Genomic DNA, 15,282 nt, shown 5'->3' with positions numbered 1-15,282 from the left:
CAATGCTTGTTCGCTATAGCAATGTAAGGCCAGCTAAGACCGTTCTCGGCCTTTTTAAGCCACTAGTCATTGGGGCTTAAATCAATAAACCTTTTTTCTTGAACACGGTTCGTAATGGTATTATGTTATTTTAAGGAGTTTGCCGCGAACACTTTCGTTTGTCTTATCGGCTTTTGTCTCGAGTTGTACTTATGTATACAAAAAAAGAGAATGTGTATGCCTTTGGATCTTAATCTATTTCTTATTGCCAACCTGTGATAGGATATCCAATTGAGTAATTAAGCACCGCATTTCGAAAGATTGTAGAGAGTTCATATTGATTTTAGAAAGGTAAATTAATTCATTGATTATGATTCTTGTTTGCAATGACGCGGGAAATGTGGTTTGCTTGTTGAGTTGCTGTGCTATTAATCAACAAGCAGAACGCTATTCAGCGGCCCCGCTGATCAACACAATCGTGGAAATTCCACTGTTATTTACATCTGGGGCCTGGTTATGAACGACCGATGATAATATCTAGTTAATCTCGTGTAAAAGCTTTGTAAAGATTTGTAAACGAAATAGCCGATGCCACTCTGATGTCTTCCGATGCTGCGTGAAAGACGTAACCACCAAACACACTTTAGCCATTATATATTTAAGCTTTTACTAATAAGTATTAAAATTAAAGTTATTGAAGCGGTGATGGCCCACTGGATATGACTTTGACTTCACTTTCGGGCGGCTGTATTTGAATCCCACCATTTCTAAATTACCTGCGTTTCATGAAAATAAAATATCACTTGAAGGAACGCGGTGAAGGAAAACATCGTGGGGAAACTGGCATGTTTGATAGTTCTCCATAATATTCTCAAAGGTGTGTGGAGTCCACCAATTCACATTGGGCCAGCGAGGTGAATTACTGCCTTAACCCCTTCTCATTGCTGGAGTAGATACGTGCCCGGTAATGGGTTGATATAATGATGATCATGATGATTAAAATTACATATTAAAATTTAGGGTTACCTACCCCTGTACGAACCCTGGAGTAACAGCTAGTGTATATATGTATCATACGTTATTTGATATAATCATAAGAAGTAGCTTTACAAAATAAGCAGTTCCACCATCAATCTTATGCGAGTCGCTTTTATCTTACAATTTTATTTTGCCATGTTAAAGCGCAGATGTTTATTTAAAAGCAAAAATAAGGGGTAATTTTTCAGCACATAAATTCAGGCCAATAAACGAGGTTGACAGCGCGTTAACTCAAAATGAGCTTGCCGAGATTGTTATAATGTCGCCAAATTTAATTGAATAAGGCTCGCTTACATTTTACGACACGGCGGGGCCAAAGCCACAGCGTTAATCTCCTAGGTAAAATCAATTGCCCAAAATTATATTTTCTCAAACCTCGATGTTTGACTAAGAATCTTAAACTAAGGGATTACGTTCTGAAATCGTGCGCGTCGCTCTTATGAAAGGTAAATTGTATCATAGTATATTATTTCCTCGTTAATCGTGATTTCCGAAAGTGCACGTTTCTGCTTAGAGTTCCGCGGCGGATGAGTGTGTTTTACTTAGTCCCCAGAAGGTGTATTTTGCGGTGACGGTTATGAGACCTGTGTTTTTATTGGGAAATTTATAGAGCAGCGTTTAAGAGCATCACCGCGCGGGCCGCCGCGGAGCCGTTGTGAAGACATTTCGTTGTCCCTTTATTGCTTGCTTGAAATTAATGTCTCGACCTCACGACGAAGGATTTTCTACTTTGTGGGACCGTTTATCGGATTTTATTACGTAAATATTTTATGAGCAAATGAAACAGGCGGTGCAATAATACGACAGTCGTCCAACTCTAATAATTATCTAACTGCTTCCATCCCGATCAATTTAGATGATAAATATTAAAGGAGTGTCCAGGGGAAATAATCTTTAGTACATATTTATAACCTCTTTGCCACACTATCACTTTACAGAGTTACAGGTGGTAAACTGTGATTTGTGATACTTTAAGATGTTTGTTTTCTTCTATTTTACCCTTTAAAAAAAACAACACGAGTAAAATATTTTTGAAACATGTAACCCTATAACCCCAGGAGGCAAGGAATCGGTTACATTTACACCACATACTGTAGAAATTTAGTGTAGGTATTTTTGCTTGTGTAGGTAACTTGCTCTCGTGTGTTTCTGTTTGGGTCAAATGATGTAGTTATTTTAAATAATTTGTTCGACAAGCCAGAGAACTGAAATTTTAACAATAGCTGAAAAGATGGAAACACCTTTGTATGTACGCATGTATATAATAACTAAGAAATTAAATAATAGATATAAATATTATTTCATTTCTTACTAATATGCCTCGCGGTTTGAACCGTCGTTTAATTTAATAGAAATTGGATTAAGTATTAATTCCAAACGGCCTGCGGGCGCCCAGGTTATTACTACGTTCTCGCTTAGCCTTCTTTCTGACTTTTTTTTCGTTTTATACGGCTCCTAATGGTTAATAGGCCCTAACCTTCCTCGACAACCCAAAATCAACTGTGTGTCTGTTACCTTTGGACGTTTAAACCACTAAACAGATTTTTATTAAAAGGCAGGGCAGGCAATACACAAGTTTCTAAAATATTTTTTGAAACGTAATCCACGCGGAAGAATTTACGGGAAATGTCAACTATTATGTTATCTTAGTTAAAAGTCAAAGTAAAATATTTCTTTATTCAATTAGACACAAAGAGGGAACTTTTGGTGCGTACATATTACATAAAAAATGTATGCATTGAAGTGAGATGATGTTGATAAATTCATTCGTAAAAATGACAATATTTATACACATTCTGTAAAAAAATTAATTCTCTACTTATTGCGGTTCATGATATACTGCTGCGGATAAACGGACCTACGGACAGCAGTGGCTTGTTATAAGGGTCCTGTTGGCGCCCTTCAGCTTCGGAACTCCGAAAATTGTGATGATATCGAGCCTCTACCGCCGGGTTACGATTTCGTTCGTTATGCTAATTCGCCGGTAAAGGCTCGATATCAACAATGTATGTGCCTATTAGTAATTGCTATCGGTTTTAAATATTAGACTTAAAGCCTGTAAAATATGTAACCAGTAAACCTTAACAAACAACCCGTTTGTTAACATTACGTCCAGTTTGCTGCTTCATGCACCGCGGTGAGGTGGCGGGGGGTGCGGGGTAGGCGGGTGCGCGTGTAATTTTCAGATTAGTTTGTTCAGCAGCGAGTAGAGCGCCGCTTAGACGCAAATATGTGGCCAATAATTATGCCCTGCCACGCGACGGCCCGCGTCAATTACACAAAATTCTTCTGAAAACTTGCGCTGTGCAATTTTTTAATAGTTACATTTCTTATCGGATAGATATTGTTAATATCGGTATTCACCCCGTATCGTAGAGTAGAGTTTTTTGTGACTGAGTTTTCCGGGGAAGTATCGCCATGCTTATTTCTGCCGCTCAGCTGTATTGCTGTGTTCTGGTCTGATGGGCGCGGTTGCCGGTGTAATTGCAGGCACAACAGGCTTAACACCAACGCCTGTATTTATAGACGGTGAATTTCCACCTACAATCAGGTGGGCCATCTACTTATTCCTATCATTATTACTACCAAAACAGTAGTTAGTCAAAATGTTTTTGAGTTATCTACCTAGATTGTATATTGAGTAATATGTAATGGCGAACGAGAGAACTGTTTACCTACTTAACATAAATATTTTTTATATTTTAAAGGTTTATTTTGTGGCTTCAGTTATCACCACCGACCAGGATTGGAGTAGCGTAGTGGGAGTTTGTTGTAAAACTCTCTCTTTTACGAGAGAATTTTACAACATAGTTACGGGGTCACCATTCTAGCACCTTGCACTCCCATCAATCGGTCCTCGGAGACATGAACGCATAGCCTCTTCAGCTTTGCGACAAGGTGATCTACGTCGGTAACTCTATTTCATCAAACCATGTCTGATTTGATCACTTAATAACTCTCCCCATCGCATCGCCCCCTGAGTTACTCTGAGCCTTCTTAGAAGTGGGCCTTCTAAGAAGGCTTAGAGTTACTCAGGGGGCGATGCGATGGGGAGAGCAAAAACGTTTAAGCGCCATAAGTCATCAATGGTAACACCTAATGTTCATAGACTTTGGTCTCCAGGCACTGTGAGAGTTTGGAACGAAAGATGCCTAACCTAACCTAACCTAACCAACGCCGGCCATCCGAACAGAATTCGGTATTTCACTTCTGTTTCGAAATTTGACCTACCTACTTAACTGAATTTAGTGTCCTAGGTATATATGTATTTAACAATTTTGAGTGCAGAGCTTCAAAAGATTTTACCATTAATAAAATAATATACCTTATTAGTAATAAATAATTACCTCACACAAAAAACTCTACTTTCTCAATACAAATCAGTGCAGCCCAGATGTTTATTATCACTTTCGTTCACAATAAATAAAGTCGTATTATATTCTTGAGCGGACGATCTCGACGCTCTATAAATCATTTTTATTGTGCTGTCGAAGGGTCCGGGTAAAAGCGGAGTTTGAAGCTTAATTGGGTCAACTTTTACGATAAATAAATATATACTCCATCATTGAAAAGTACTTCAGCTGCATGCTTTTATTATGCAAATTGTAATCATCAATATCTATAATATAAGTTTTATTACAGTTATTTAATGTAACTAGCTTAAAACTTCTGTTTCGAAACTAACCGTTAAGCGATCGTAATCGAGTCAGGCCCAACTCATAATAATTTTTGTCAGTACCCAGTATCTACCTGCAACGGTTTAAATTCTAAAGAAAATAAATTCAAATCAACTCAATTATGTAAGTAAGTATACAAATTTACTATAACATTTCGTGAGTTTTTGACAGCCGAAAGGTGCAGTGGGCAGCGACCCAGCTTTTTGAGCCCAAGGCAATAGACGGATTCCCACAATTTAAAACTGTTTGTGAATATTTTTCCTTGTCTCGATGTTTATCTTACTAAAATAATATTCATAAAAATACTTATTAGTTATCTTAGTACCCATATAGTAAGCTATGCTTACATTGGGGCTAGATGGCGTATGGTCGTAGTATATTTATTTATTAACGATGCGGAGGTCATCATTATTAAACCAATACCGACCAATTAAAGGCCACGGGTCTCAGAAGTCTACCACGCAGGTGAAGGGCGGACTGGTAAACTTCACCACCTTGGAGAACATTACGGAGAACTCTTCGGCATGCTAGTTACATTACGATGTTTTCCTTCAAAGTGATATTTAATTGTTTAAAACGCACATAGCTCCGAAAACTTAGAAGATATATTCAATAAGTAAGAGGCAATAGCGCCCGCGTTTTTGGAATTATGCCAATAAGCAATCAATTAAATATTTTTTTAGGCATTCTTGCTTGCGAATATTTTAATTTAATTTATGTTTTTGATTCTTATGTTATTGAACAGAATGAATTACTGAATTTAATTTGTAAAAGACTATTTAAAATAGTGGAAGTTGAAAGGTCAGCCTTTGATGACGGTGTATCATAAAATAAACTTCCGAGTGAATTTTATTTTGTAATAGCCAGGTAAAAGTATATTGAACGCTGATGCAAAAAATTCACCGATATAAACTGCAGTGAATTGATAGTAAATGTATCCAAGCATATTATGTATACTATAGATGTGTAGGTCGACGTATATGAAACCCCTCTGTTTATTTTACACGCTAGGCTAACGGTTCAACGCTTTCGAAAAACACTTTGTGTACGGATGGGCAGGCAGGCGCGACATTAGCTACAAAAGCATTTTTAAAATTTAGCTACGAGAGATATACTAGAATAAAAATAGACGAACATAAACACTCTATAAAAGGATATAACAACTTATTTTTATTCAAGCGCAACTTAGCTATAGATAAGTCATTGAAAGTCAAAGTGGTAACGTGGTAAATTATTATGAAACGTACTTATATATCTTGAAGATAACATATTCTTAGCGAAATATGTGGTTTAGATTATAGCTTAGCATTTAGACATATGATTGGCAATTCTACCGGAAATAAATCAGTTGCAATTTCAGACCGACAAATCGTTTAATTGCCAACATATAATGAAGTAAATAAGTGTAAATATTCCAGTTCCTGAAGCACATGATAAGCAGTAAGCATGTAGATTGCTCTCAACGTAGTCCATTAGTTCTGTTCAATTGGGATCATTGGACAATGCAGAAGGAATTTCGTTCGGTGTGGGCCGTACTTTAGCCTTAGTAAAAGATTTTTGCGCTCGCAATCGAGAAGTCGTTTTCGAGTATGGAAATACTTGAACATCGGAGTAAAATGGATCTTAGTATCATCGTATTAAAGCTCAAATTTGCCTACAACTCTAGCACTCGGGCTTTTGACATAACGTTTATACAGAACACAGAAGTACAGGATTTGTGACTCTAAAATGAGAGAAATTAGGTCCATTTTACTTTGACGATGCAGAGGTTTAATACTCGAAAACGACTCTTCGATTGCGAGCGAGAAAATTTTATACTAAGGCTACGGCTTGGGCGTCGACGTTCGACGTCGCATCATGCAAACAATGAGAGCTTCGACATTATTTACGGTAGTTACGCAGGGTACTACACTATATGCCTCATTTCGTCCTATTCCTCTACAGTGCACTTTGTTATACTGTAATGGTCTATAGACGTAACCGATGTAGCGTCCCATCGCGGACAGAGACAAAAATCTTGCACTAAATTTATATCGAACTCTTTTCATATACTGCCTTAACGAATGCATGTACTATATGTCATAATCGTTATCATTATCAAACCAGTAGCAGCCCAATACAGGGCAAGAATCTAAACACTTGGCTATCAATTCAATCGCTTACATGGTTGTTGATATATAAAATATTAGGAAAGTTGGGAGAAGCCGGTAGGTGCACGGGTCGCTTCCCAGAACTTTGTTATAATTCTTGTGCCCGTTTACACTACGTATCGTTTAAATCGGGTGCCTAGTGATTTAGATGATGCTTGGAGAAAATAAACGTTGCACCAACTCTTAAATTATGTTTAACGATGTTAGGCTCCATCTAAAGTTACGACAATAACTCGCCGGTGCGTAATGTTTAAGAAACTCGTAAGCTGACATTCATTTAATAGATAAAAAAAAACAGTTTTTGTTTGATAATCGTAAATCCATACAAAAAATTATAGATATGATAATACAAACACGAAATACGACAACCTGTAGCAAGAATCATAGACAAGTTAGGTAATATTAGTGAAAATCTATTTGTGAAAGGTAAATGGGCCTAGGAATCTTCTTAGAGATATAGATTAGGTGTCACTTACTTAGGTATTGTCATATTCGTTGTTAGTGAAAGCGGGCGTAAATATTGATTTACTTTTAAAATAAATAAATAAATTAATTAATATACTGCGACGATACACACATCGCCTCCTAGCCCCAAAGTAAGCGTAGTTTGTGCTATGGGTACTAAGATTACTGTGAATATTTTTATGAATAATATATATAAATACTTATAATATACACTCAGACACTGAAAAACGTTGCGTTGTTCAATGTTCATCATATAAACATTTTATAGTTGTGGGAATCGAACCCACAGCCATTGGCTCAGAAAGCAGGGCTGCTGCCAACTGCGCTAATCGGCCGTCAAAAATAAGAATAGAAGTACATGATTATTGTTTCAACAATAGTTTAATTTGTTGTTTGATACTAACTATATACAACCGATATGTGTAAACAATTTTTTGTTTAAAGGTAACCGATGTATACAAATATTTTTAGAGTGTGGTACTTATTCTATGCAGTCGTAATAAGCTGTATGATATTATTCCAAACCGTTTGCTGTCTCGATAAGCGCCCGATATAAAACTGAGATATAAAAGAGGTTATTTGGTTTCGCAGACAATAAAGCGGTATTCTTCGAGGACAATGCGAAATGTACTACGCTCCGCAGCATCTATGATATTTTGTTGTGTAAAAGAATTAAAGTGGGATATTAAGGTACTTCTCATAAGTTTAACTTTCTCGTAGCGTATTTTAAGCCTCTTCCACATTTCTTACGATAACGACGTTTGATAAAGTCTGGGACAGTGATTATATTTTTTATGAGAGCAGGCCATTTAGGATTTTATAAATTTTATCTGGTCTTTTTTGATGGCTGGCTTCGGCGGTGACTCGTTTCCACGCGATTGATAAACAGAGCCCACAAAGTGATTAAGCGATCCTGTGCGATGCCGCGTAGAAACTGATAAGTATACGTTTACGTAGATATAGGTTTAGAGTAAACCACCTTAGACTGCATGATCTCTTACCAGTACCAGGTACATAAAAAAACCTTTAAGTTCTGGAAAATTGGACGCGTTCAGTTTAGCTGTAATAAACGATAAGCATAAAATTATACGGATAATATAATGTGAAATAGAAAAAGTCAAAGAAACTAACTGATGGATTTTATAAAAATAATCTAATGATTGAATATAATATGGAACATTATGTTGATAAAACTTAAAAAAGATTACAAATAACTAGCTTCATGAACAAAGTTTAGTAATTAATTGCGATAAATTCTGCAATGAATACTATTTGTAGCGTAATGCGGCTATTTAAGATGGCCTGTATGCGCCAAGTTATATTAAGTTATTTAAGATTTTTATTTCGAATGAGTGGACTGTATTTTTTGCGGTAAATTGGTGTACAAAAGAAAGATACAAGGAATCAGAGCACAAGGAAGACAGCACTTACTTGACCTTATTTTTCATGGGTAGGAGCACGCCGTCCGTTGATCCAAATATTCCTCACGAAGTCCTCTCTTCTCGAACACCGCCACTTATGTTATATTTCGGCACACACATAAATATGGGAATTATGCTTAAAAGGATCTCATTGAAACTTTTAAGGTATATTATGATATTTTATGGCTTATTTTCAGGCAGCCAGTAAACTCGTATTGCCCGTTACTTTTCGCAATCGGAAAGCAAGTCGTCCGCAAACGTCTTAATCGTTTGCTTCCGTTAATTTAAGTGACAGCTCTGCGTTCTAGTGTTTTTGAGGCGTATGAGGGCGCCAGTCTCTTCACGGAGAATCGTTCAGTGCTGTTTTAGGTTGGATATGGGAGAATAGGAACACCAATGAAATTTTAAATTATTATTTAAGACTTAATTATAACTTGGCGCAACCATCCACCCGCCCTTAAAGGGTCACCTTTAAGAAAAGCTCTCATAAGGTATGAGGTAGAATTGCCTCTTTTAAGAACGCGTATTGCGCATGGGCGTATTTCATATAAGTATGTGTATATTTACGAAAGTATATTAAAAAATATTAATTATTTGTAGAATTATTATAAAAGAGAATAAAGTCTTAACGTATGAGCTACTTAGTACTAAATTATGAAACTATAATTGTTACGCTTATTGCGTCGGAAGAGGGCATAAGCGAACGACCGGACGGACGTAAGTTCTCCCGGAAATTTTAACGGTCGCTACGCGTATGACGCCGTCTTTCGAGGGATGCACTTTCTCTACTACTGCTAGAGGCCAAGCCAGAGGCGGTACGTTGTCATTTATAACTACGACGACAGTTCCCGGCGTAATAGGTACGGAAGGCGTATTCCATTTCAAACGAACTTGCAATCCGTGCAAATATTCCATCCTCCAACGATTCCAAAACGATTGGACCATTTTATCTATTAACGAGTACCTGTCAACCAAGTTAATTTTGTCTGGATTGACATCAGGCGCAGGCAAGGAGAATAGAGGCGCAGTATGTAGGAAGTGACTTGGAGTAAGAGCCGAAGGTTCGGCAGGGTCAGAGCTTAGTATTGTTAGCGGACGCGAATTGAGAAGACATTCGACCTGAATGAGCACAGTGCAAAGTTCCTCATAAGAAAGGAGCTGTTGCCCTATGACCTTGAACAGGATCGTCTTAGTCACCTTGATCATACTTTCCCATGAACCTCCAAAGTGTGGGGAATTGGGACAGATGAATTTCCAAGTTATGCGATTTTCAGCGCATTCCTGCTCTAGCTTCGGGTAATATTCTTCTCTTAGAAATTTATAGAGGTCCCGAAGGTAAGAAGCAGCACCCTGGAAGTTTTTAGCATTGTCGCTATGCAGCACCTGAACAGGACCACGACGTGATAGGAATCTTTTAAACCCGGCGAGGAAACTGGGGGTGCTGAGTGAGGTAGCAACCTCAATGTGCGTAGATCTCGTAGTGAGACACGTGAACAGCACAATATAAGCTTTCTCGCTGTGTACGCCACGGCGGCGTACAGGAACGTATGGTATAGGGCCTGCATAATCGCAGCCGGTGAAACTAAAGGCTTTCAACGCTGGACGTGTACGTATATCAGGAAGATCCGCCATCAGCGGAATGGTTGGACGCGGTTTAAATCTAAAGCAAGTATTGCACATATGTACTCTTTGCCTGACAATACGGCGTGCCGACAGAATCCAGTACCTCTGACGAAGCAGGGCCATTAGGAGTTCGGGTCCAGCATGTAAATGTTTAATGTGGTAATAATCAATGATTATATTTACCACGTGGCCATTGCGAGGCAATATAACCGGATGTATTTTTTCAAAGCTAAGTCCAGAGTTGGCGAGACGACCGCCAACGCGGATAAGTCCATCATCAATAAATGGTCTTAGGCGATTAAATGCCGGTGAACATGTTTTATTATTTTTAATAAGAGAATATTCTTCAGCAAAATGCTGATTTTGCAGAGCGCGAAGCATTCTATTCTCTGCGAAATTTAAGTCGTCAGCGGTAACTGCACTAGTGCCGCGACGAGGCAGTAATTTAGCAAATCTACAAATGTATACAATTATACGTAGAAGTTTGCTCCACGAAGAAAAACGGAGAGCAAGCTCGTGTAAGTCGTTCGGGAGTATAGGTTTACACACAGTGTGTATAAGAACCTTCTTCTCGGGTACGTCTTCAATAGACTCTCCCTCTAGAGTTTTGAGTGGCCACTGAGACGGATGCATTGATGCCCATGGTGGACCATGCAGCCACAGAGGGTGTGAGAGAAGCTTCTCAGGAGTTACACCTCTCGATAGAATATCAGCAGAGTTCTCAGTGCCAGGGCAATGATAAAAGTTGTCTGGTGAGATATTCTCAGTTATCTGTACAACGCGATTCGCGACAAAAGTCTGCCATCTATGCGGTGAACTTTTTATCCAATATAGGGCGACTTTGGAATCGAGAAATGCATATGTAGCCTTGATTGGGATACGCTCAGAGTAAGTGTCATGTACTGTACGAAGCAATTTCGACAGTAGGACGCCACCTAATAGTTCGAGACGAGCAATTGAATGAGGTTTCGTCGGCGAAACTTTACTTTTCGCACAAGCAAGACGCACAGTGTTACCAGTAGGGGAGCTAACGTGTAAATAAACGACAGCACCATAGGCTGCGAGACTAGCATCTGATAGTCCCAGGAGAGTGACCTCACAGTCTGTTGTCACGCCCACATGACGCGGTATGTGTAGCTTATTTAGAGCTGGCAACTCATCGCAAAACTGTCTCCACATCTTAATGATGTGTGGTGGAGCTACAGTGTCCCAATCAAGATTTAATTGCCAAAGCATTTTAATTAATATTTTGGCATACACGACTGTGGGAGCAACGAAGCCCATTATGTCCCACAGACGGGCAACAGTCGACAAGATGGAGCGCTTAGTGCATGTCACATCGTCGGGCACAGAAATTTTAAAATAGAAAGCGTCATTTCCAGTATACCAATGCAGACCAAGTATTTTATGGTGCATGGTTTTGTCAAACTCCACTTCAGTCGGAAGTTTGTGGGACGCAGGAAGGTTATCTAAGACCTCGCGAGAATTGCTGTTCCACTTAACTAATTCCCACTGTGCACCCTTAAAAAGATCGATCATCTGCAGCGACACAGTGACTGCCTCTAGTTCGCTTGGAAGCGAGAAAGCTACGTCATCCATATAAAGCGCGGGTAGCACAATGCTATTCGCTCGTGGATATTTTGCGCCGTCGTCATTCACCAGCTGTCTTACCGTGCGCAGTGCATGGAAGGGACTGGAAGTGAGACCGAAACAGACTCGATTGAACTGGTATAGCACAAGAGGGTCTTGTGGATTAAAGCGGTATAAGAAGCATTGATAGCGACGATCAGCTTCGCGCATAACGATTTGTAGAAACTGTTCTCGGCAGTCGGCTGTCATTGCCACTGCATGCAGACGAAAATTCAAAATTATTTTAAAAAGATCTCCCTGTAAATTTTGACCGGAATGTAGCAGATGGTTCAGTGCCTTTCCAGAACTAGAACGACAAGAAGCATCGACGACTAATCTCAGTCTCGTCGAGAGTTTGTCTTCACGTAAAATCCCCGTGTGTGGCATCACGTAAATCGGAACAGGATCTTTAGAATCATATGAAGGCGCGGGAGAAATATAATCTTTCGCGAGATAACCTTTTATGACGTCATCATATGCCGACCTCAATTTATTCGAAGCTTCAAGCTTTCTTTCGAGGCAGATGAAACGTTTCTTAGCTATGTCCAAAGAATTCCCTAGGGAATATAGATCCTCTTTAAATGGCAGGCCGACAACGTATCTGCCCGTATCGGGATCTCGGACAGTAGTCGAAGTGTAGAAGTCTTCGCATTCATTATCATCAGGATTCTGAATGGAAGCGGAAGGAAGTTCTTCAAGTTCCCAGAAACGCTTGACTAAAGAGTCAATAGCAGGAGGCTCTTGAACGAAACAACATGTCAAGGCCGTATGAGTATTTATAGTAGGTATCGTAGGCGCATTGCCCATGAACACCAGACCTAACACCGTGCGCAATGCAACGGGCACCGACGGGTCGCGACGTGACGTATGGACGTCGTCGGGGAGAAGCAAATGTGGAAATAGGGAAGCTCCTATTAAAGCATCAATTTTATCAGGTACGCCGTAACTCGCATCGGCAAGCGGAATACCTTTAAGGTGTGATAGGACTGCCGTATCTATCACAGCCGTAGGTAATTTGTCTGTCACTTTATCAACAACAAGTGGCGAGATATTAAAACTAACGTTATCATCAAAACGCGAATAAAACGTCAAGTCAACCGAGCTGGATTGTACAACCTTCTCAATTCCACCGAACCCCTTCACGATAGTACGTTCTGTGAATTTAGTTTGCAAACCCAAGCGATCACAACATTCTTTTGAGAGGAAATCGGCCTGCGAAGCAGAATCCAACAATATACGTATAACTTGCCGTTCACCATTACAGTCGTAAACAGCAACTTGTGCGGTAGCCAATAAGACAGTAGTTCGCTTGTCTTCCACACGATTCATTAAATTGCTATTATACACCTGCGTAGCGCTTGTAGACGGGCTTACGCGCGTAGCGCACAGTGCTACGTCGGCGCGATCATCCGCTACGGGCGATGACGCGGTAACGGTAGGTGCGTTCGGTGGCGGCATGACGGTATTCAACTGAGGCGCGCGGGAATGTTCCTCGCGCTGGTCAAAGTGCAGCCTTTTGTTATGTTTCTGACCACACGAACAGTGCGGGGAGACTTCACATTGCCCGACTTTATGTTTTATAGACAGGCAGTTCACACAGGCATTCTTCTCCTTGACGCACTTAAAACGTTCTTGAGGAGTTAATAATTTATTAAAGTCAACACATTTATATAAATGCGCATGTGTTATATTTCTACATAGACACTTGGACGTAGGCTTATCAACCGTGCTTATATAGGCCTGATACTTCGGCGCATTGCCAGAAGTCCCGTTATTCAAATGTTTTATATTTTTATTATGACGCGTATTGGAAGGGTTTGTGACATTCGTATTCGTACGCTCAAACACCTTCGCGCGTGTTGTGATAAATTCCACAAAGTCGTCGAAAGTAGGTATATTCTTGCCGCATTTAATTTCAAACGCGCGTACACTCTCAGTATCGACCCTTTGTGTAGCTATATGTAGTATGATAAGATCAGCTAGGTTCTCTAACTTTAGGTTTTTTAAAGCGCTTACTGCGCCAGCGAACCGGTCTATGAAATCTTCAAAGTTAGTCGCAGAGGGAGTCTGAAAACCCTTATAGCGAAATAATTCATGTAGGTACGCGGAAGTCAACATACGCTTATCATCGAACCTATTGACGAGTGTTTGTAAAATGAGCTGATAATTCTCAGCACACGGAGAAATTCCAGCGATTGCGCTTTTTGCCTTCCCTGTCAGCTTCGGTAACAGATAAAATAGCTTTTCTGCATCTGTGAGTGATGGATTATTATCTACTACTGACTTAAAGGTCGTATAAAACATCTGAAAAGATTTAATGTCACCATCGAATTCTAATATCGATATGGGAGCTAGCTTCGGCTTGGCTTTTAGCAGCGCGGAGGTCGCATTATGTATTTCTGGTGTCGTATTTAAAGTTGAGCATTTTGTATGAGTTCGTTTGACCCTATTATACAAAGTCTCAAAAGCATACAGACTTTTGTAATCAGGTTTTGCATCTGAATTTAAGTTTAATAAACGTGTATTATAATCGTCTACAATAGACTCGAACTTTAAACGCAATGAATCAATTTGTGAAGATTCGTCTAGAAAATGTTCTCTTTTTTCAACGTTCGTATGAACATCGGGTTCACGAGATAAGTCAAAGACATTTTGCATGATACCGAATATAGCTTCACGTTTAGCAATTAAGATAGACAGTTTAGTATCCTGAATCTCCTTATCACTTTCGCTAGTTTTAGAATCTACTTTAGGAGGCATTTTACTAAAGTGTAAGTGAGACAATTATCTAACGATCACGAAATACCTATATTTTTATGTGAGTATGATAGGTTAATAGCCAATCATATACTGGTAAATTAAGTAGGTCGCGCGGAGTGCGGATAATATGCGCAAGCGCGCTTCGTTCGATATTACGCGTGGTCGGGTTATATCGAATGTTCGATCGACCAGAGGTTCGTATAGACAAATCTCGACCTTATATGCTAGGTCTTACGACTCTTGAGTAAATGTTTCACAACCGAAGGTACTACAATAATTAATAATTGCAAGTTTTAAGATTTGTTTTAATTGTTAATTCAATTTAAATACACTAATATTTATCGAAATATACATAAATATGTGTAGATAATTAGTATGTCTAACTGGGGAAATAGCTAGCTCAATGCTATAATGCCGCTTATGCCAGTATTACGACAAAGAAAATAGATGACGCAATGACCTATTTTATTTAAAATTATATTATTTCAATTATTAGAGCCTATAGAAGTATTCTAACAAGGAAACTAATGCTTCAATACG

At 39.2% G+C, this 15,282-nt stretch overlaps 1 protein-coding gene across 1 annotated transcript; it reads right to left on the bottom strand.

Moving 5' to 3' along the window:
- Window positions 1-9,405: 9,405 nt before the first annotated feature.
- LOC120623946 lies at window positions 9,406-14,742 on the bottom strand. The gene is made up of 2 exons (XM_039890238.1): window positions 13,221-14,742; window positions 9,406-12,950 (listed from the first exon to the last, which is right to left on the bottom strand). Exons 1-2 carry the CDS (start codon window positions 14,740-14,742, stop codon window positions 9,406-9,408), a joined length of 5,067 nt encoding a protein of 1,688 aa, XP_039746172.1.
- Between the last annotated feature and the right edge of the window lie 540 nt (window positions 14,743-15,282).

This window comes from Pararge aegeria, chromosome 5 (genome assembly GCF_905163445.1).
Source record: "Pararge aegeria chromosome 5, ilParAegt1.1, whole genome shotgun sequence".
In the NCBI taxonomy this organism is placed as follows: Eukaryota; Metazoa; Arthropoda; class Insecta; order Lepidoptera; family Nymphalidae; genus Pararge; species Pararge aegeria.
This window is presented reverse-complemented; position numbering and strand designations above follow the sequence as displayed.